The 22,886-nt window shown below is 35.2% G+C and overlaps 1 protein-coding gene and 1 pseudogene across 1 annotated transcript; both read right to left on the minus strand.

Annotated features, from left to right (window-relative positions):
• Positions 1–3,436: 3,436 nt before the first annotated feature.
• Positions 3,437–5,343, minus strand: LOC133862437 (acid phosphatase 1-like). The gene is made up of 3 exons (XM_062298254.1): positions 4,901–5,343; positions 4,599–4,808; positions 3,437–3,850 (listed from the first exon to the last, which is right to left on the minus strand). The coding sequence occupies exons 1-3, from the start codon at positions 5,287–5,289 to the stop codon at positions 3,673–3,675; spliced, it is 777 nt and encodes a 258-aa protein (XP_062154238.1). The 5' UTR covers positions 5,290–5,343; the 3' UTR covers positions 3,437–3,672.
• Positions 5,344–13,126: 7,783 nt separating this feature from the next.
• LOC133863151 (acid phosphatase 1-like) lies at positions 13,127–14,463 on the minus strand (annotated as a pseudogene).
• Positions 14,464–22,886: the final 8,423 nt, after the last annotated feature.

Consider the following 22,886-nt stretch of genomic DNA (forward strand, 5'->3'; position numbering starts at 1 on the left):
GATACTTTAGTAGATTGGAGGAAGTATTAATTATGTTGATGAAGAGGAAGACGATCTATTGGAGGAGGTAAAATTTTTGGTTGATACCATAAAAATTGTTGAAGAAAATGATATCTGCTATGTGTTTGACAAAAGTCCAAAGATTGAAATATCTCAATGGGTTCTTGAGAAAATTAATTATGTTGATTTTCTTGGGATAAAAAATTATGTCAAATTTTCCTTAAAAAAAAACTTGATGTTGGTTTTGGCTCTTTGGAGGAAAATTTATTTTTTGTGGTCAATAAAGAATTGATCATTTAAAAAAAAAATTAGGGAGAGTAAATTTATGACAATAAATCAAGAGCTTGTGGAGATTAATTTATCTCAAGTTGGTGCGAAAAACTTCAGATCTACTATTTAGAGTCATTTTGTGATGGGTTGTAAGTTGTTTCTCTTTCGATATCAAGTTGTTTTGGTGTTTAGAAGTACAAGATGGAATGGATTAACTAGACATTCAAAAAATTGAGACAAATATGATTCAAATTATTTGAAGATGAATTCTTTCTAACCTGAGGAGACTGATGCAAAAGAATCAGTAACTGAATTGGAATATATTGATAGAGAAGATCAACACAAGAATGACAAGAATCATGCATAAGATTTGAGAATTATTTTTGGAATAATATATTTTTTCTTTGTCTACAAGTATTTGGTTGTCTCTAAAATTAGACTTAAATTATTAATTTCTGCTACTGTCATACACTGTCAGAACAATCTTAGTTTTGTCTGGCATCAATAGAGCATCATGCTCTCACTTAATTTTGATAATAAAAGTTAAGAAATGTTACAAACCACAATTTTATCTCATTTTGCTGATGTGGCACTACGAATCAACCATTGAATCAGTTTTTTTTTTTTTTTTAATATATATATATATATATATATATATATATATATATAAGGGCTGATTGACACTGCCACATCAACAGAGTAGAATAAAAGTGTGGCATGTAAATAGAATTACTCATGAAAGTTTTGAATCTTTTGATTGATCGAAAAAATTATTGATAAAACTTGGATTATTGCACTTTTTTTTTTTTTTTTTTTTTTTTGAAGGGAAAGTGTAAAGGTTTCATTAATAACACCCAAAGGGTAACGAAAGTACAGATTACAGGGACTCAACATAATACAAAAGCTCCATTACAGTTACCCAAATCACAGATTATACCAACAACTGCTACTAATAAGCCTAACCAACAGAAATGTGCCTCTACGTTGAGATAAGAACCTCTACTTGCACTATGGAGTCGGTCACAAAACTGTGCTTACAAGCAATGACAAGGCTAAATTAAACCCAAAGCAAACTGTTAAATACAATCTGTATAAGCAAAAAAACACACAAAGCAGGAACTGCCGTCGGAGGAAACACCACCGGAGACGGCGCGTGCAGCACACGCGCCGCCACGGGGCCAACCCCTGGAACAGCCAAAAGCAAGAAAACCGTTGGGCACCACCCTGCATGGCAAAGACACGAAACGTGCCCATCACGCGCGGCCAAAGTATGAAGAGCACCCTGGCGAGTGGAAACCACGCGCCGGTCACCGCTGAGCAACTCGGCCGTAGAAGGCAGCGTCTGAACCAGAGGACAACGATGAGCACGGCAAGGGGGCTCGTGTCGACTGGGGGTTTGTGGAACAGCGCAAATCTAGCCTCAAAAAGTGAAGAAACTGAAACCCAACCAAAACTTCCGCCAGCCACAGAAACGACGGAATCTCCCCCTCCGACGCCTCTCTGAAATGTTTTCCTGCCAACCAAAGGAAACAAAAAAACTAAAAGACTACACAAACCTCCATAGTCCAAACGAACTAGGAGGACTAAACTCCACCACCGGAACAAGTCCGATGGAGACTTAAAACTCCAAACAGCCCTAGTGGCTGGGAGACTCTAGCCTCCGCTGGAGAAAACTCGGGAGGAACAAAACCTCTCTAGCCTGAAAAGGGCTAAGAGAAGAAACAAAAACCGGGAGGAGGGAGACTTGGAGCCTCCCTCCCCCGGCAAGCAGCAAGACAACGGTGGGAAGAAGTTTCTGGAGAGAGGGGAGAAAGAAAGCACTGAACTTTTAGCTTTATTGTTAGGGAGTCTATATGGGTTATGGCACTTAGTGATCGAAGTTATTAAATAAGCTCAATTTAAAAAAAGATTTTTATCATAAATGTAATGATCAAGATAACAATATTCTGTAGGCCTTATCAAATTCATTTCAGAAATTTATTTCAATATATATACGTGTCAACAAAGTTCTACTTTCGTCAAAATACTGCATGTATTGGTTTTAAATCATCCATAATTTTTCAATTAAGTAATATCAGCTTGCATTGTTTTCTCTATATAAATTTTTACACACTTGTTTTACTAAAAGAGTCCTATAAGTTTAAATAAAGTCAATTCACTTCAATAGAACTGCAATCTAAATCATGCTTTTTTGGCAGCATTATATTTATTTAATTAAACTGTCCATAAAATTTAATGAATTATGTTATATTAAATAATGTTATAATCTCATCTTCCCTTGAACCTTCACACTTTTGATTTAATAGAGAGTCCTATTATTTCCCTTGTTGACACAGGAAAACCTAATGGACCCATAACTTCACCCGCGGTTCCCCTTTGGATCGGAGATAGGTTTTACTTGGCTCTCCTTAAGCTTGGGGATGTTTTGTCCTGTGTACCCATCGTAGATTAAAAATGTGCAAATATCTATTACCCTTTCAATATTCCCCCAATCGATTATACGTGTATACATGACATGAATGACTTATTTAATTGATGCTCGTCCAAGAAAGATGGATTGAATTGTCAAAACTTTCGAGTGTGAAGTGCAATTATATTTATTTTGTTTGTTTTTTTGAAAGGGGTATCCAGATTCACATTGCCAAATAGAATAATTTATGGCTTAGATGAATTTATAATTGGCTCAATTGAACCAATAAAATGAAGAATCCATGCTCCGTTTATTTATTTATTTATTTGTTTTTAAAAAAAGCCAACCGGTAATATATCTATGACTATTATTTTCATCGTATTCTATTTATAAACATAAGCAATCTCAAACTATTTAATCAATTGAGTAATATAATGAATATATTGAAGATTTAACAAAGGATATGAAATAATTTTATTTTATTTTTTTAAAGAAAAAAAGTCGTAGTACAAACACGTGATATTGGAGCCATTTGCCCTATATTTGCAAATAAAAGTCAAGCCGATCTTTATTCGGAGTAGGGCATAAACTTAAAAACAATTTGAAGAGTTCATTCTAAAACAAGAAAATGACATCGTGATTTGGTACATATTTTACGTGAGTTAATTCTGCTTTATATATATATATATATATATTAAAAAAAAAAAAACACTTTGAAAACTTGATTATGAAAAAACACAAAGCAAAAGCAAAATCTGATCAACCATAAAAACAAATTCTTAATTAAAGCATAAACAAGGACATCTAGAAGACGAAAAAGACTAACTCCTCACAGACAGTTACACATAAGCTTGGCATGATATGAAGGGTACATAGCCGAAGCCTACATTCTCCTTAATTATTATTAGGCGTTAAATCTCAACTGTTTATTTAAAACACCTAAGCCAAACCCTTTGATCAAAGAGAATCAAAAGAACACAGTTCAATAATGTTCAACTAATGTAGTACATTGGATCCGGCACTTTAAATGTCCGATTGCCGACATGTGTCCCCAACAAATCGCTCCACTGATCTCCCATGTTGCCAAGGATCCTGTATCCTTGAGCTTCGAGCTTCTTTCTATTCTGTGATTTGTACGCTACTGCTGTGGTACCCGATTCAGAGCTTTGCCTGCAGCAAAAATATGTGAGAAATACATTATATTAAAAAATTCGTGCTTTTCAGATGTTATGGGTAACGTATTATTTTATTAGACTAATTTGTATAAATTGACTTACAAATCAATTTATAATTAATTTTTGTCGTCCTTTATTAAGAACTTGTTTGGCAAACCTCTCTCTACACCTCACTTTTCTAAACAAAAGGTACTTCAAAACATTTTATTTTTTGTAATTTTTTATTACTATTAAAAAAAAACTCATTATAAAACAAATTTTTTTTACTAGTTCATACAAAAAAAATTCATTTTTTTTGCCTACTTTTTATCCCTCAATTATTCTTTAAAAAAAAAAAAAAAAACCCTTAAAGAAGCTTTATATAAAGAAAGGTTTATAAACATAACAAAAAGTGAAAGCAAATTTTGTTTTTATTATTATTATTCAACAAAAGAGAAACCCATTAACCTACCTGCCTAGAACCTAGAAAAAAAAAAAAAAAAAAAAAAAAAAAAAAAAAAAAAAAAAAAAGGCCAGGGAAGCTAATTAACCTAATTAGAATAAGTAAAAACTTACATCCACTTACCCTTGTTTAACTTGAAATCTGAAAATCAGCTTCATCTATCTCTAAAGTCTAAATAATAGATAATATATTATAAATGACGATGCTGCAAGAATTTAGGTTGCCATAATTTACATATAGAAATTATACGACATAATTTTTCATCAAAAAAAAAAAATTATGAAAAAAAAACTATGCTTACTTTAGTATAAGCTTCTCCCAAGTCTGGTAACCAACATTTTTCAGGTTCTTTATTGTAATTTCTCTCAAACTTTCAGACTTTCCTGATAAAAACACAATCTTAAACCCAAGACTTATTAATTTTTTGTAGAGATAAAGAACCGCAGGCACTGCTGGTGCTATGCCTTTCTTTTGCCATTCTTCGAAGGATGTCTCGTTATACTCCTTTGCCCTGAAATAAAGATTGAGAACTATATATAATGAGAGAAAAGATACACATTAATCATAGAAATTTTGTTTTACTTTTTGCTCTGGAAAACTTACCCAAATGCATTATCAGGTTGAGCATAATAAGGCAGATTAGAGAGTGCAGTCTCATCGATGTCAAAGATCCAAATACTCCTGCCATCCTTGGGGAGACTGAGGCTCTTGGCATATTGATAAGCGGCATAAGCCGCAGCATTACAATCCTTACGGTATTGGTGGCCGAGCATGTAGTGTCCAACATAGTTTTCACAGGCTTGGGGAACCAAGTCCCATTCACGGATGTTGTTAGTTTCCACGGCCAGACGCCAACTGAGACAGGAAACGCCCGGAATGTGGTGGCCGGAAGCGCCAGAATGCGGTTTAAGAAGGTGGATTTGGTGCGAAATTCCCTGGGATGTTGCTATCAGGGTGGCAAGGAAGAAGAACATTGATAGAACTAATTTCATGGTTGTGGTAGGGTAATTGGTAAGGAATTACTATCACATGGATGATCTTGACAGACTTGCTGGCTCTTTAAATAAGCTCTAACTTGTCAAAGTGACCTTACTTCATGATATAATTTACTCAAACACCATCTCTATCAGAAAAGATATTATGAATTATTGATTGGCACACCAAAGGTGTTAATTAAGTTACTTTTTCTTTTTCTTTTTTGAGTTGCTGCAAAAACTTACCTGTACTATTTATGGCTGATTGTGAATTAATATCGCACATGTTTGTTATTATTTTCCTTTTCTTATTTTCTCACTTTTTGAAAAAAAAAAAAAAAATTATTATTATATTTGTTGAGTCTCATATAAACCCTACAAATTTAATAGTAATTAACTTTAAAAAATAAAAAATTAAAGACAGACCAAAAGAAAATGAATAGTTAGTCTCATCAAAGTTACTTGTACGTACGTTATGTTTCTTATTCAATAAATTAATTTACTTCTGCCATGTAGTACTATACAGGACCACCTTATCCAACAGAACCTATGCTAGCTGGATATGGAGATAGGAAGCTTTTACTTTCTAGCCACACAATTCATTTTTTTTTTTTGGGTACGTACTTCGTAGCCATGCACACGCGCGGTAGAACGTAGCTGAAGTCCTCAAACCACGTTTTTAATGTTGGGACATTGGGGGTCCAACGGTTCATTGCTCCCGGCGGACCCCCTTATCTGTTCTTCAAAGGTTAGCATGTAGAGCTTCAGTGAGCCCGTGAAAAAAACAAGAGAGGAATGGGACAACGTTAGCGAATATACTTAGGCATATGCTGCAAACTAAAGTGTCATCTTGCCGGCCTTATGTGCAAAAAGAAATGTCATTTATTGGTTAACAACTTATAGAAACACCAAATAAAGAATAAAGAATTATATATTTCTTAGAACGGTTTTCTAGTACTAGATACTTGAATAATTTATATTTGCTAAGAAAGAAAAAAGAAAAAAAAAAGAAAAAAAAGAAAGAAGAAGAAGTAAGCAATAGAGCTTGCTGGGTGGGATAACTCCGATACTTAAATTAGTAGTGTGTCAAACTACTAAGAGGAAAATTGGAATGAACGGAATATGAGCTTTGAGCTTGGAGCCAAAAAATCCTATTACTTTGCTTTAACTTACCAAAAATGTCCACGTGGCCGACAGTCGGCCGCGTGTATTTAATCCACGTGGCTGATTGTAGGCCACGTGAACCATAATCCATGTGGCCAATGTGCTACGTGTACTAAATACACGCGGCTGGAATGACAGCCACGTGTGTATTACACGTGGCGGACATGTTGTAGCGTGTCCGGTTTGTATTACTATTATGTGTATTTTTAATAACTGTTCAATTATTTTCTTGTCTCATTTAAGTGTGTCGATGTTTAAATATTATGAAATGTTCACTGTGTAGGTGGCCTGTGAACAAATGAAGCAGATGCAAGAGCAGAGTGACCTCCCTCATTGCTTAGGATCAAAAAGCTATGCCAGGTTTAATCACGATGAGATATGGACATATATATATATATATATAGATGTTATAATATTTGTATCTAATTGTTTTTTAAAAATAATGTTCCTGTTTGTTATTTATTTCATTTTGATGGCAACAGGCAACCACTTTTGGCACGCCCCCCACTCGAGCGGAGTCGTTCGTCAAGACGCACACGAGGAGGGATGGGACTCACCCGAACGAGCATACACGGGTCCTATGCGTATGCTACTGATTTATTTTTTTTAATATTTATAAGTTATGTATGTGATAACGTATATATTGACTACATGTATATTATATATTGACAACATACAAGAGAGGATGACACAGAGTTTATCGAGTGACCTTGCTGCTACTCAGAGCGTGTTAGAAGACACGGTGCATTGGGCATCGAATGACGCGTACGAACAAGAGCTAGGGAGGCCTGAATATGCAGGGAGTGTTCGGCAAGTTAGGCCGAACGTTACTCCTGTACGGGGGACGTCTTTTTCATACTGGGCTCGCTCACAGGGAGGACCATCCTCGTGTACATCTCGGAGCTGCTCCGTACACGAGAGTAGGATTGCGACGATGGAGGTTTTGCTACGTGCTCAGACCGAGAGGAATGAGGCCTTGGAGCAATGTATGCGACAGTTCAAGACGTTAGAGCAGCATACAAGCCCTAGTGCTCAACAGTCTCCACCCCCAAACGGTGGTAGTACATCGTCTGTTAGTAGTGCATCTGTAGGTATGATTATAATTGTATAAACTACTTATTTTTTAGGGTTAAACACCTTTTTAGTCCCTGAGTTTTGGAAACTTTATTTTTTAGTCCCTGAGTTTCAATTTGCATCACAGATGATACCTCAATTTTGGGAAATGATTGAAGAAATACCTCGGTTAACTTCTTCGTCCAAAAACTAACAGACCGCCACGTGTCAACCTTAGTGGCACTATATAAAAAAAATTAAAAATCTTTAAAAATGAATTAAAAAAAATAATATTAAAAAAAATTAAAAAAAATTTGAAAAAACAAAAAAAAAAACAAGGGGTGGCTGCCACCCCCTTGGCAACCATGGGGGTGGCCGGCCACCCCCTTGGCAACCATGGGGGTGGCCGGCCACCCCCTTGGCCGGTCTGGGGTGGTTTGACCACCCTTTGACAAATAAAAAAAAAAATCAAGATCGGTGGGGTGGTTCGGCCACCCCAGACCAGCCAAGGGCCACCCCTTATTTTTTTTTGTTTTTTCAATTTTTTTATATTATTTTTTTTAATTCACTTTTAAAGATTTTTAATTTTAATTTTTTTATATAGTGCCACGTGTCAACTTCTGAGGTTGACATGTGGCGGTCCATTAGTTTTTGGACGGAGAAGTTAACCGAGGTACTTATTCGGTCATTTTTCAAAACTAAGGTATCATCTGTGATGTAAATTGAAACTTAGGGACTAAAAAATAAAGTTTCCAAAACTCAAGGACTAGAGGAGTACTTAACCGTATTTTTTTATCAATGCTATGGACTTGATATGCATATAGATTAATTTTTTAATGTTTTTATTATTTGCAGTTGATGCGACGACGATTGGTCCATTGTCGCCCCTTGGACGATAGTACTCTCCATCACCGCTGGGCTAGCACTCTCTCGTTGGGACACCATCACTTGCTATACCGTCCCTTTCGCAGCAATCGCCTATTGGCGAGTCCATGGCTGGTACGGGAATTCGTGATCCTCAAGAATGACGGCCTGAAGATTTGTAGAGTTTTTGTAGTTCTGTTTTGTTAATAACAATAACGTTTATTAATAACTAATTTATTGTTGTTTTGGATTTAGAATTATTGATTTGAAATTTGAATTTGTGTTTATGGTAAATTTCAAATGTTGTTCTAATATTTTGGTGATATTTGGAAAAAAAAAAAGGATTTAATCATCAATATATATATATATATATATATATATATATATATATATATATATATATATATATATATATATATTTTATAAAAAAAATGCGAATTTTGCCACGTGGCAAAACTAGCCACGTGTCTTAATAACCACGTGGCTGATGTTGACCACTGGAAAATAGACACGTGGCTACCTATAGCCACTTTGTCGTGGGACACATGACCTACTGTGGCCACGTGGACAATAATCCACGTGGTTTCGGGCCACGTCGTTGACACATCAACGACGTGGTTAATCCATGTGGCCCACGTGTCGCGACGTGGCCAAAAAGCCACGTGGCCACGTTTCGCAACAACTTGATCCGCCGCGCCAACCACATGTCGCCACTGACACGTGGCTAATTGCAAGTAGCCAAACTATCTTTTTTTTTTTTGTAGTGATCTTTTGCCAAGTAATTGTAAGAGGATGTTGAATGAAACATGACAAGTTCTAAAGTTAAGGTAAGATTAAAAATGAAAAGTGCAAGCACATGTTATGTTTCTTGGCTGACTGTGAATGAATATAGCACATGTTTCTCATTCACCATCAAAGTCGTAATTGAATTATAGTTATATAATTATTTATTCTTTGTCCCGTACGTACTGTTTATAGAATTCTTTTTTAAAAATAAATAAATAAATAAATGAGTTTAATTAAACCAAAACAACAGAAACAGATCGCAGCAAATGCAAATGAAAGAAAAGATACACGGCCTGTCAAAACACAAGGCCACAAAAAGTCTACCAATTAAGGGCGATCTACTATTGTCTAATGTAAGATCTAACAATGTGAACATATCTTGAGGGAAAGCGGTCAAATAAACTATGTTGTGTGTTGGGGATAAAATTAACCCCGTGGATACGTGGATCCTAATTTGGAAACATCTCGGTGTTACATTTCAGACATTTGTTACGACCCAGCAAAGGAAGATCGTCTAGGTATAATGACGTCTCGGTCTTATCAAACCCGGTGACGGTATGAAATATCCTGAGATCTCCTAGTCTGATCGGAGCGAACATATCTCGAATATTTATGCCTCGGAGATTTGATAGAAGCTACGAGACTATTCGGGAAGTTGAATCACAACCCGATATACAAAGATTGCCTCGGTATGATAACACCTCGAATAAGACGGACTCGGTATGATAACACCTCGGATCTTCCACAACCTTGTTACGGTGCAGCGATATTCCGAGATCTCCTAATCCTTTCGGAGCGAACATGTCTCGGATATTATTACCTCGGGGGTTGGTTGAAGTGTGTTACAATTGTTTTAGAATGAGATAAGACCAATATCCCAGAAGATCAGGGATAAGCCAAGATCAGGGATAAGCTTCTACCCCATTATTAACGGGATAAGATGGCTAATAACGTGGAAATTAAGATTAAAGAGGTACGAATGCAATTCAATTTGGACTCGGTGGCCTTATTCAAATTCCCTGAAGATAAAGTTAAGGTTCAACCAGACTATGACTCAAACTCCTGGTTCAACTAGGTTTTAAGAATTCCGGTAGGACTGCGACTACCAGCCTATAAATAAGACCATCACACCAGGTATTACATAGATTATCTCTGAGCTTTTGAAGATTACAGATACTTTCCAGGAAATTGATTTGCACTGACTTAAGGAGTGGGCGTAGTCGGCACCCCCGACTAGTTGTATGTTGTTTTACAGGAATCAAGATTGTGCGTTTGCGGGAAGCAGCGAATTAATTGGAGACACGTCGCCATATTAGAAACTGTACCAACATTGTGAGCATGACAATTCGCAATGTTTATGCAATAAATGACAATTCTTTTACCCTAGAAGGCACGAGCCGGAGCCACGATGCCGCCACTTTGGTTTGCAGCATATGCCTAGTATCTTAGGCTCTTAGCTAACGTTATTTGCTTATGCAGCTATGATATCATATAAACTTATAATTAGATCTCTGCTAGCTGGATATGGAAGATAGAGGTAGGGTTGGCAATTTTTGACACGACCCGTGAACCCGACACGAAAATACAGGGTTTGAGTTTGGGGTAATCGGGTTCGGATCATAATCAGGTCAACCCGATTATGACACGGTTATAATCGTGTCTGGCGGGTCAACCCGCGGGTTGACCCGTAGACACAATTATAACCAGTTTGTTAAAAAAAAAAAAAAAAATTCCAAAAGAAAGTAAGAAACCCTACGGCCACATCTTTTCTTTTCAGTTCACTTTCTTAGTTTCTTTCACGCCTCTCCTTCAGCCGTTCATACTTTCAGTGGTTTGAGGTTTCAACTTTCAAAACTTTCATACCTCCTTCGATCCTCAGAAGTCAGACCCCGAGCGACCGTCCGTCGTCATCCCACTCGATCAAGCGTTGGTTGAACGCCCTCCTGATGGCCCCACTGAGTCGGTTGAGATGGTCGAAAAAGTAGCCCGAAACCCGAGTCCGATCCGATCGGTTTCCTTCTGCATCTTCTTCCTCTGATTCGTCCTGTTGCTGTGGATCTTCTTCGACGATGTCGATTTTGTCTTCGGAAGTGGAAACGTTGTCGTCTTGGGCATTGGAGAGGTGGGGGTTGGAACATTGGAGTCCACGTCGTTTTGTGAGTTGGTGAAGTAGTGGTGCTGTGGTGGTGGCCGGTGAGGCTGAGATGGGGCGGGAGAGTGGTGCGTGTACAGGACAGAAACTGAGAGGAGGAGGAGGCGAGGAGCAACGCTGAGAAGCCTGAGATGAAGACGAAGACGAAGTTAGAACGGGTTACCCGTGTCGTGTTCAGGTTTGAAGTTTCAACCCGATTATTAATCGGGTCGGGTTCATGTCGGACCCGATTGTATATTCGGGTCGGCTGGGTTGACATGAACTCGACCCGAATGCACGAATTGCCCAGCTTAGATAGAGGCTTACTCTGTAGATAGCCACACAATTTCTTTTTTATTTTTTCTTTTGTTTGTTTGTTTTTTTTTTTTTTTTATAGAAAAATACATATATTCCCTTTAAAATATTACTCAATTGTTAACGTTCACCCTCTTTAAACTACTAATTGTATCAATGTTCCTTCTCAAACTACCAAAAAGTGTCAATGTCTCCTTAAGACTAACAAAAAGACAAAAAATACTATAAATTTTTTCAATAACACAAAAATGTCATTATAAATTCCAATAAAAAAAAAGGAAAAAAAAACAAAAAAATAACCGAAAAAAAAAAAACTGAAAATTATAAAAACATTTTTTTTTTATAACTTTTCGTTATTTTAGACTTTTATAAATAATTTTTTAGTTTTTTTTTTAAAAAAAACAATAATAATTTTATGAAGAGTATTTTTGTTATTAGGAAGGACATTAACATATTTTGATAGTTTAAGAAGGACATAAAATATTAACACAATTGATAATTTAGAAATGAATTTGATAATAAAATAATAATTTAATGAGATTATTATTATTATTATTATTATTTTTCTATACGAACTTTAATTGGAAGCTAGCCCTGCATAGAGTAGAACGTACCTCAAATCATCAACCCACGTTTTTAATATTGGGATGATACGGTCCAACTGTCCATTGCTTCCGGCGGGCCCTCTTATCTCTTATTTAAAGGTTAGCATGTGTAGAGCTTCAGGGAGCCAAAGAAAAAAACAAAAGAGTTGGATAGCGTTACCAACGAAAGTGACTCGTGCCTCGTGCCTCGTGCCTTGTGTGGAAAAAGAACCATCATTTATCGGCAAATGAATTCCATAAACACCTGACAAATAGTAATGAATCATAGAACTATAATTCAATAGGGTAATGATTCAATGTTATCTAATGATTCAATTTTTTATTATTTTATTTATATGGTAAGGTAATTTTTTATTTTAATTTTTTTTTTAAAATAAAAATAAAAAATTTAAATAGTAGTAGGAGACCACCTTACCTCATAATTAAGGTAATAAAAAATTGTATCTTTAAATGATGGTGAATCATTACTCAATTCAATTACTATCTATCTTTTAGGAATGTAAAAATAGGTAAAAAATGATTTTGGTTTGCACGATTCGTTCTATTAATTTCATGGTAAATTAATTTATACACGGTGTGGTAATGCTAGCTTTACAAGGAAAAAATGAATTACATAAAACTTGATTTGTGGTGATTTCCTTGTTGGGTCATTTATGGCCGGCCGTTGGGATTGATTTTGTTGGCTTCTTGGAATGGGCTAGCCGTTTGTGTGCGTGTTGATTGTGTTTCCTTTCTTGAGGGAAGCTAGCCGTTGGGACCGGTGCTGTTGAATGAGTTGCTTTGTGTGAATTTGTTGCCTTATGGAGAGTGGATCCGTAGCATGAGTTTCCCTTGGAGGAATATATGTTGCTGTGTTGTATAGTTCCTTCTTCATTCAGAAAAAGGATCTTTAGTTTAACCTACTTCAAGAGTTTTAAATGTTCAGAACTTCAGATGGTAGATGAAGCCTACATTCTCCTTAATTATTATTAGGCGTTAAATCTCAACTGTTTATTTAAAACACCTAAGCCAAACCCTTTGATCAAAGAGAATCAAAAGAACACAGCTCAATAATGTTCAACTAATGTAGTACATTGGATCCGGCACTTTAAATGTCCGATTGCCGACATGTGTCCCCCACAAATCGCTCCATTGATCTCCCATGTTGCCAAAGGATCCTGTAGCCTTGAGCTTCGAGCTCCTTTCTTTTCTTTGATTTGTACACTACTGCTGTGGTACCCGATTCAGAGCTTTGCCTGCAGCCAAAAAAAAAAAATCATCATGAAATTAGGCAAAAATAGATAGTGACGTATCCATTTTGGTTGGCTTCTTTTTTTTTTTTTTTTTTTGGGAGACAAAAATTAACTACCAACTTATTTTTGATTATTTCTTATACTATTAAGCTTACTTTAGTATAAGCTTCTCCCAAGTCTGGTAACCAACATTTTTCAGGTTCTTTATTGTAATTGCTCTCAAACTTTCAGACTTTCCTGATATAAACACAATCTTAAACCCAAGACTTAATAATTTTTTGTAGAGATAAAGAACCGCAGGCACTGCTGGTGCTATGCCTTTATTTTTCCATTCTTCGAAGGATGTATCGTTGTACTCCTTTGCCCTGAAATAAAGATTGAGAACTATATATAATGAGAGAAAAGATACACATTAATCATAGAAATTTTGTTTTACTTTTTGCTCTGGAAAGCTAAGTAACTTACCCAAATGCATTATTAGGTTGAGCATAATAAGGCAGATTAGACAGTGCAGTCTCATCGATGTCAAAGATCCAAATAGTCCTGCCATCCTTGGGGAGACCGAGGCTCTTGGCATATTGATAAGCGGCATAAGCTGCAGCATTACAATCTTTGCGGTCTGGGGCGAGAGCCAGCTTTTAAGCTTTGAGGAGGCCAAATTAAAAAAAAAAAAAAAAAAAAAAATAATAATTTTGGGGGCTAAAACTAAAAAAAATTAAAAAAAATAGGGATAAAAATTAATTAATTATTATTATTATTATTATTATTATTATTTTTTTGGGGGGAAACTTTTGGCTTGGTGGGGCCTGGGCATGTAGTGTCCGACATAGTTTTCACAGGCTTGGGGAACCAAGTCCCATTCACGGATGTTGTTAGTTTCCACGGCTAGACGCCAACTGAGGCATGAAAACCCCGGAATGTGGTGTCCGGCAGCGCCAGAATGCGGTTTAAGAAGGTGAATTTGGTGCGGAATTCCTTGGGATGTTGCTAGCAGGGTGGCGAGGAAGAAGAATATTGATAGAACTTTCATGGCTGTCGTAGAGTAATTTATCACTTGGATGATCTTGACAGACTTGCTGGCTCTTTAAGTAAGCTCTAACTTGTCAAAGTGACCTTACTTCAGAATATGATTTACTCAAACACCATCTCTATCAGAAAAGATATTAACCGGGTATGGAAGACAGAGGCTTACTTTCTAGCCACACTCTGTGGCCATGCATTCAGTAGAACGTACCTAAAGTCCGCAGCCCACGTTTTTAATGTTGGGACATTGGGGATGGGGATCCAACGGTCCATTGCTCCAACGGGCCCTCTTATCGATCTCTTCTTTTCAAGAATCGATTCCGACACAATAATTGTATACACTGTATATGAAAATAATTTTCACAGTAATTGTACCTTTTTTTTCACTTTAAAAAAAAATAAAAATAAAAATTATTTCCATATCAACTTTATTGTACAGAGTATGTACAATTATTGTGCACGAAACATTACTCATTCTTTTAAAGTTAATATGTATAGATGGAGTCAGGATTTTGGTTAGGGGTCAACTTTTTATTTTTTTATTTTATTTTTTTTATATGAATAAAAAAAAATTAATTATTATAAATATAACTAACGCAATATATAAATAATTCAAAAAAAAAAAAATTATTGTTTAAAAAACTTACAATTTATTTTGTCACGCCTAGCGTTAATTTATTAAGTTGTCATCGACGAATCTTCATACATTGAAATCGATGCATGATTTATTCATTGCTGATAGTCTTGAATATATCATTCTTAAAGTATGTAACCAGACAATAATTCATACATTGATCTTCCATTCAGTTACGTAAACGATTTTTAACAATATTTATTGCTGAAAATGCTATTTCAACAGTTGCTATTGCAACTGGTAGAATCAATGACAATGTCACCAATGAATAACCAATGGATAGACAATATCATTTTTCATCTCGACCTTCTCAGCAATTTGTCCAATCCCTTTTAGTGTTGCGAATTTATCATTAGAACGCTTGTCAATGACATATGTTACAAGTTTGTTGTCCAAGGTGATAAGTTGAAGTGTTAAAAAATTATTCGGATAAAATTGAGAAAGATGAAGTAATTTCTCCTTGTTAAAAGCAGCAAACTAGTCATCTGGGCTCAAGCACGCAACACAAAGTAATAATTCAGAATTAGCCTCATTAAAGCAACTGTTAAGTTTTTGGAGTTGCATGTCTGTCACAGTATAATAAAGCTCCACACGGTAATGATGTGAATTTTTCATACTATGAGCTTTTCGTGGTAATCGAGGTTAGTACAGATCATCCATATTGGGGACAACAATATTGTTTTTAGCACAAAATACAGAAACTTCAAATAAAGAGTTACACCCATCTTATCTCACAGCCTGTAAACTCTACTTTGAAACTTCAACCAATTTCATTGCATTCAAAATATCTTGATCTTTTCGTTGTAATGCTTGAGATAACTCATTTGTAATCCCCAAAACACTTTTCACCAAATGTAAATTGAAAGAAAATTCACAAGTCATGAGTGAATTAGTATATTTGTTTCTCCTCTTAATTCAGAATAGAAACCATCTTCCACAATATCTTCAACCGCATTGATGACAGAAGAAAACATGAGAATAAGACTAACAACTGCACCTTAATGAGAACTCTAACACATATCTCCAAGTCTCTTTAGATTCATTTCTTGATTTAAGCCACGACTAGTAGAAAATTCATTATTTTATAGTACTTCAACAACTTCAGCAGTTTGTTTTTAACGAAGTGTGTCACGTCGTCTGTAAACTCTACTTTGAAACTTCAACCAATTTCATTGCATTCAAAATATCTTGATCTTTTCGTTGTAATGCTTGAGATAACTCATTTGTAATCCCCAAAACACTTTTCACCAAATGTAAATTGAAAGAAAATTCACAAGTCATTAGTGAATTAGTATATTTGTTTCTCTTCTCTATTCAGAATATAAACCATCTTCCACAATATCTTCAACCGCATTGATGACAGAGGAAAATATGAGAATAAGACTAACAACTCCACCATAATGAGAACTCTAACACATATCTCCAAGTCTCTTTAGATTCATTTCTTGATTCAAGCCACGACTAGTAGAAAATTCATTATTTTATAGTACTTCTACAACTTCAGCAGTTCGTTTTTAACGAAGTGTGTCACATCGTCTGTCAACTCTACTTTGAAACTTCAACCAATTTCATTGCATTCAAAATATCTTGAACTTTTCGTTATAATGCTTGAGATAACTCATTTGTAATCCCCAAAACACTTTTCACCGAATATAAATTGAAAGAAAATTCACAAGTCATGAGTGAATTAGTATATTTGTTTCTCCTCTCTATTCAGAATATAAACCATCTTCCACAATATCTTCAACCACATTGATAACAGAAGAAAACATGAGAATAAGACTAACAACTGCACCATAATGAGAATTCTAACACGTATCTCCAGGTCTCTTTAGATTCATTTCTTGATTCAAGCCATGACCAGTAGAAAATTCATTATTTCATAGTACTTCCACAACTTCAGCAGTTCGTTTTTAACGAAGTGTGTCATGCCGTTTGAATGATGCTCCAACATCATTAAAAGTACTATTACCCAAGCTAGAAAAAAAGAAAAAAAAAAAAAAAAAAAAGAAAAGAAAAGAAAAAGAAGAAAGAAAAAAACAAAACAAAACAAAAAACAAAAAAAAAAAAAAAAAAATATGTAATTTGGATGTGATTTTTAGCAACAACTAAAGTGAGTAAGAGCTGATGTGCAAATCAATGAACATAATAGGCAAACGAATTATTGGTCAAAATAACTTGACGACCTCGTTTAGAATTTGAATGGAATTCAATGGAATCACTGTTATTCTCCATAATCCCATGTAACTCAAATTATATATTTCATACAATTAAAATATGTAACAAAAATTATATATTTATAAATAAATAATTTTAAAAAAATTAATGTAAATATAAAATCTTAATTAATGTAAACGTTTGATTACATACCTGTCACGCTCTAAAAAGAAGCTAAGTAATTGAATTGAATTCTTGAAGGCATGAAGTAGGAAATAAATATTTTTGAATGGCTTGAAGTAGGCTTGAATTGTTGAACGGCTTTGAAGAATGACAGTGGACAATCGCAAAATAGCAATTGCAAATCGTTGAACTGTTTTGCAAATTCGCAATTCCAATACTCAAATCAGTGTTTTTAAAATCATAAATATATACCTAACCTAGGTCTCTGACTCTCTGTTTAAAGTCGATGGTTCCCTAAAAAAGAAGTAAAAAAGCCTCTTTCAGTGGTTTAAAGTCGGCATATATGCTCAGAATATATATATATATATTTTTCTTTAAAAAAAGAAAAAGAAATAGAAAAAAATCGGCTTATCACCATGAGTCTCACCCTTCAATTGAAAGGGAGTGTTTGAGAAAACAACAACGTCCAGCAAATAAGGGTGAGAGTCTCACCCATCAATTGGCCTCTCATGTCACAACTCACAGTCTCTTGAATAACAAACGGTGTTACTTTAAGAATAAACCAACAATGTACGTCCATCAAATACGTGAAACTTTCGTTTTGTAAACTCTTTCACATGCTTAAACGATGCCTTTTGCAAAATGAAAAGTTCGTCTTCAACCTCGTTTCGTCTGAAGTTTCTGATTAGCTCCGAGCCTCTGACTTAATTTACCAAAACGCCTAAAATAGTGACAAATTGTTAGCTTGAGTCGTGAATTTCGGTCATTCTGAAAAATATTTGCCCTTTAATGAGTAGTTAAGAGTGAAAAAATTTCACAGAGGATAAGGAAAATTTTTGGAAAGTGAAGGGCGCATTTCCTCCAAAAAAAAAGAAAAAGAAAAAAGAAGAAGTTGGATAACGTTAGCTAAGATTATAGGCAGATGCTGCAAATGAAAGTGACATCATGCCTTGTGTGGAAAAAGAACTGTCCTTCATTGGCTAATTAATTATATAACTGTAATTCAATTAGTATATAACGTTTAGCTAGGAAACTATCTTTAGTTTATCGATTCGGCTTACTTCTTGTAATTTTATTAATAGTCAAGATTGCAAACTTCCCAAATCTAAAAGAATACTTTTACTTTCCAAATATTAAAGGAAAAAGTTGGTGAGCTTTTTTCCATGGGATCCACACCCGCCCTCTCCACTTTCTCTCTCCACTTGTTTGCTCCTCTTATAAAAATCTCTCTCATAGACAGACATATTTGACCTCCTTGAAAGACAAACATAAAGCAAAAATATTTAAAGGAAAAATGTTTTCCTTTTATACTCCATTTGTTTCGGTGTAAAATGATTTCTGAAAAATAATTTCAGCATTTTACGGTGTTGGTAGGGGCGAAAATAATAGTCAATGAAAATCATTTTCGGTTTGACCGTAAAACCTTTTTTAATTTTTGAAAAACGATTTACGGTTTTTAAAACTGTAAATCGTTTTTCGAAAACTCTTCGTCCTTGCACACACGTTTGATAGCCGATTGCCGGAATTCGGCAGTGGTCGGTCGTTGGAATCTTGAAGGCACTGGAATCCGGTAATCAAAATATTACCGGCGCTGGAATCTGGCGACATTCGGCCACCGTCGCCGGATGCCGGCAGACAAGATTCCGGCCAGAATCCGGCCATGGTCAGAAGCCGACCGGATCTGGCCAAAATGGCCGGGGTCTAGCTGGATTTGGATGGATCTGGCCACTAATTCGGCCGGATCTGATCGGATCCGGAGGAGTCCGGCCGGATCCGGCAACAGAGACTGGACGTTGCCAGATTCTGGCGACAGTTGCATTTTCACCTTTCGTAATTTTTTCGTGCGAACCAAACGCCGGAAAATATTTTCGAGAAAATTATTTTTTTTGAAAATGATTTCGTCGAAAATATTTTACGACGAAAATCAATTTACGTCGAAACAAACGGAACATTAAATGCAAGTCTACAATACATACTAACAACTCGTTACGGTAGTCTACAACAGTTCAGACAACAATGGAGAGGCTGGGGTTGAAAATTCTAGTTTATACCCCAACTAAATAGTTATCATATGAATAACAACATATAATATCATGACAATCAGAATAAGAAGAAAATAAATAGCACACAGATTTAGTGATATATTGAAAACCTTTTTTTAAGAACTCTTCAAAAATTAGCACCACTCCGAGAGCCAACACGCAACTTCAAAAGCATCTATTATAGAAGACTTACATGATATATTGTTCTATTTAGGAAACCTTTGTAATCCTAAGACCCAATCTTGTAACCCAGATAAACGATGAGTTCATCTCTCACACAGTGGCTATAGAATCTATGAGATTCTTCTATATGGATCACCTTAACAAACGAATCATGTCCTCTTCAAAAATTGGAACTCCAGTGCCTTCAGGCTATTATTTGGTTTGAAAGGCTAAGAAGAAACTAAAAGAAAGCTTTGATTTGTTTAGGCTCAAGAATAAAAATGAACATCTCCAAAACACACTAGAAATTGCCTCTCTGTATCTCTGGAAGTCGTCGGTTATAATGCTTATATAGAGAGGAAAAAAAACAAGGTTTTAGGTCAAATTTGGTTTAGTTTAAAACTTTTGGCAGCTTTTCTCGATCCACCAAGTCATAAGCTTAGTCGATCAAGCACTAGGGTTTCAAATGAAAAAATTGCAATTGGACTACCTCGATCTATTGAGTATCAATTGATGGATCTACCGATCCTCTTAGGTTTTTGTATGGAACAAGGATGCATCACCTTGGTCGATCAAGCATCGACCGAGTGTTTCGGGAATTAGTACTAGACTTTGATGAATCATCTAGATCGATCGAGCATCGACCGAGCTACTACAAACTTCAATTCTTGATTCTTCTTGAACTGCAATTTGATCCTGATTCAAACCTAAATGTAATGCTTACAACAATACATGTTTTGACAGTGAATTTGTGAACTCTAAAAACGTAATAAACTCCCCCTATTGCAATTCAGTTACAAGATAATATTTTAATCCCTGAATAAAGATTAATTTATGGACAAGCTAGATAATTTTGGAGGAATGTAAGGGATATGTGGATATTATTGAATGATTTATGGTTTGTGAAATTTAGTTTAGAGGCATTGATTTTATTGTTAAGGAATTTATTTTAGGCTCTAATTTTTATTACGAATAATTTATAAATAAGAGGATTTTATTTAGGGCTAAAGAAAATATTTTAGGTTGTAATAATGCTTAAAGTAATGATATGTGCACATCAGGACACTCTTGCACATTTTATTGAACTATCTTGTTCAAAGTCATTATGATCGATGTACGTATTTGACATTTCTCTTTTGGGGATTTGTCTAGTATGGGTTGTTTTCTATTTCCAAAAATTAAAAAAAAAAAAAAAAAAAAAAAAATTGCTTATATTGATGAATAAGGTAACCCTTAACATATAGGTAATATAATTAATGCTCAAGCAATAGAAAATTTCATTTTGAGAAAGCTTGCATCTTCAAGTAGAAAGGAGGCCTATCACAAAGATGACAAGGAAGTCATTTTTTGAAAACTTTAAGGACTTGAGTCGACGGGTTCAAGTGTCATATTTGCTCTGTGTTGTGGAACTCAGTCGTCTCTTGCTATTAGAATATACACAGTTAATGGTGTTGCATTTGAGTTGAAAAATCAAAGTTAGACTATTTGCAAACTTCAATAGTAGTGTCTGACACGAAAAGAGTTGCTTTCACAAAAAATAATAATAATAAAAATAAGAACTATTTTACATTACTGCATGATATGAACTATTTTATTGCTTCATATTATAGGGTATGAAGCTTCATGTATGTAGAAAATAAATTGTAAGGGAAAATAAGATTTGTTTTATTGGTACCTATAAACCCTCTCTCAAATGTGTGAACTACAAAAATAGCTATGACATTTTATAAACAAACTTTTTATGAAAACCTAGCATGGTGATAGCTGATTTACAAAATAATAGAGAGATAAATTTTAAAGGAAAAATGGGCTTACATCACACATTACACGGGTCAGAATAATTGTACTTGTTGAACAGTTGACTCAGACACCCACCTGTAAAATTGTGGTAATTTTACAAATGTCGCTGAGGAATCTGATGAAGTTGATGAAGTCAACCCCTATGCATCCTTAGACTTCTATCGTGGAGGTTGGTAGGAGGTCTCCACCTTTGGAATGCTAACTTGAGTTGAGTTAGTGTTGTTAGATATGTACACATGTTGCATGTGGCATGTCCATGTGTACATATCTTAGGTGATTATGTATAAACAATAAGGTTTTAAGTTTTGTAATAACTTTATATTATGAAATAGGAGTTCTAGTATGTTTTATAAGTGCTTATGTGGTCTCAAATAGAAAAGAAAAATTTTATATTTGATAATTTCCATTGCATGAGTTTTAGAAAATAATATCGTCACATGGAAAATCAGATATTTTCCACTTACGACTTGTTTTAAAGGCTGGTTGTTACAAATCAACCCTATCAAACCACTAAAGTAGGATGGCTCAAAGCTAGACGAAGATTGTGCAGATGATGGACCAGCCTCATCATCTCCACAACCAGAAGTAACAGCTCTCGGAAGAAGTGGAGGGGCATCTTGATGATGCTAAGTCACGTGAACACTGTTGTAACACCCTGTTAAATAATCAGGCTTAAGAGCACTATAATTATAACCTACAATGTTTGGAGTTGGGAAAGTGTATTATTTTTGGAGTTTAGTGGATTTTGGGTTTCACTGAATGTTCGGTAAGGACCACTGAACAATCGATGGAACTCTAGCCACGAACGTTCGATGATGGTTACAACAAAATATTTTTAGACGTCTCTACCTTTATGAGCATTCATGATTAAGTCTTAAATGCATTTTCACAAGGCATTAGTCTCATTTTGAGGAAGGAGGAGTGAAAATGTGGATCTTGAGTTTTTTTCTCTCAAGTGAAGGTAGTCTCCTATTCTAATCTTGTTGTTGTTGTTGTTTTGAGAATGTTACACTTCTATTTACCTTTTGTATCACTTTATAATCATAGATTTATGTTTAGAAATGTGGATTTTAGATTCACTTGTTGAATGCTGTGATATTGTTGGGTTATTTATGGTTAAATGTTAGATGGGTTGTGGATTTTGATTACCTTGTGTTATTAGTTACTTTTGGGTGTTTAGAGTCTATTGGTTGGGGTTATGGTATAAATCTCTTTTCTTCAACTTTGATTCACGATTGGATTTATAATGGGTTGAAGATTTGTTATGGTTGGTTAAGCATGGATGCTTATGAATAATGTGTTTGCATCTAGGACAATATTAATATGCCTATTAGAGCCTTAGATTGTGTAGAATGGGTTGAACTAGGACTATTTTTAGAAATTGGAGTTTCTGCCAAACCAACGAACATTTGGTGGTCTAGCTGAACGTTTAGCGTTGATTGTTTGACCTGATAAACAAACGTT

Source organism: Alnus glutinosa, chromosome 3, assembly GCF_958979055.1.
Source record: "Alnus glutinosa chromosome 3, dhAlnGlut1.1, whole genome shotgun sequence".
In the NCBI taxonomy this organism is placed as follows: Eukaryota; Viridiplantae; Streptophyta; class Magnoliopsida; order Fagales; family Betulaceae; genus Alnus; species Alnus glutinosa.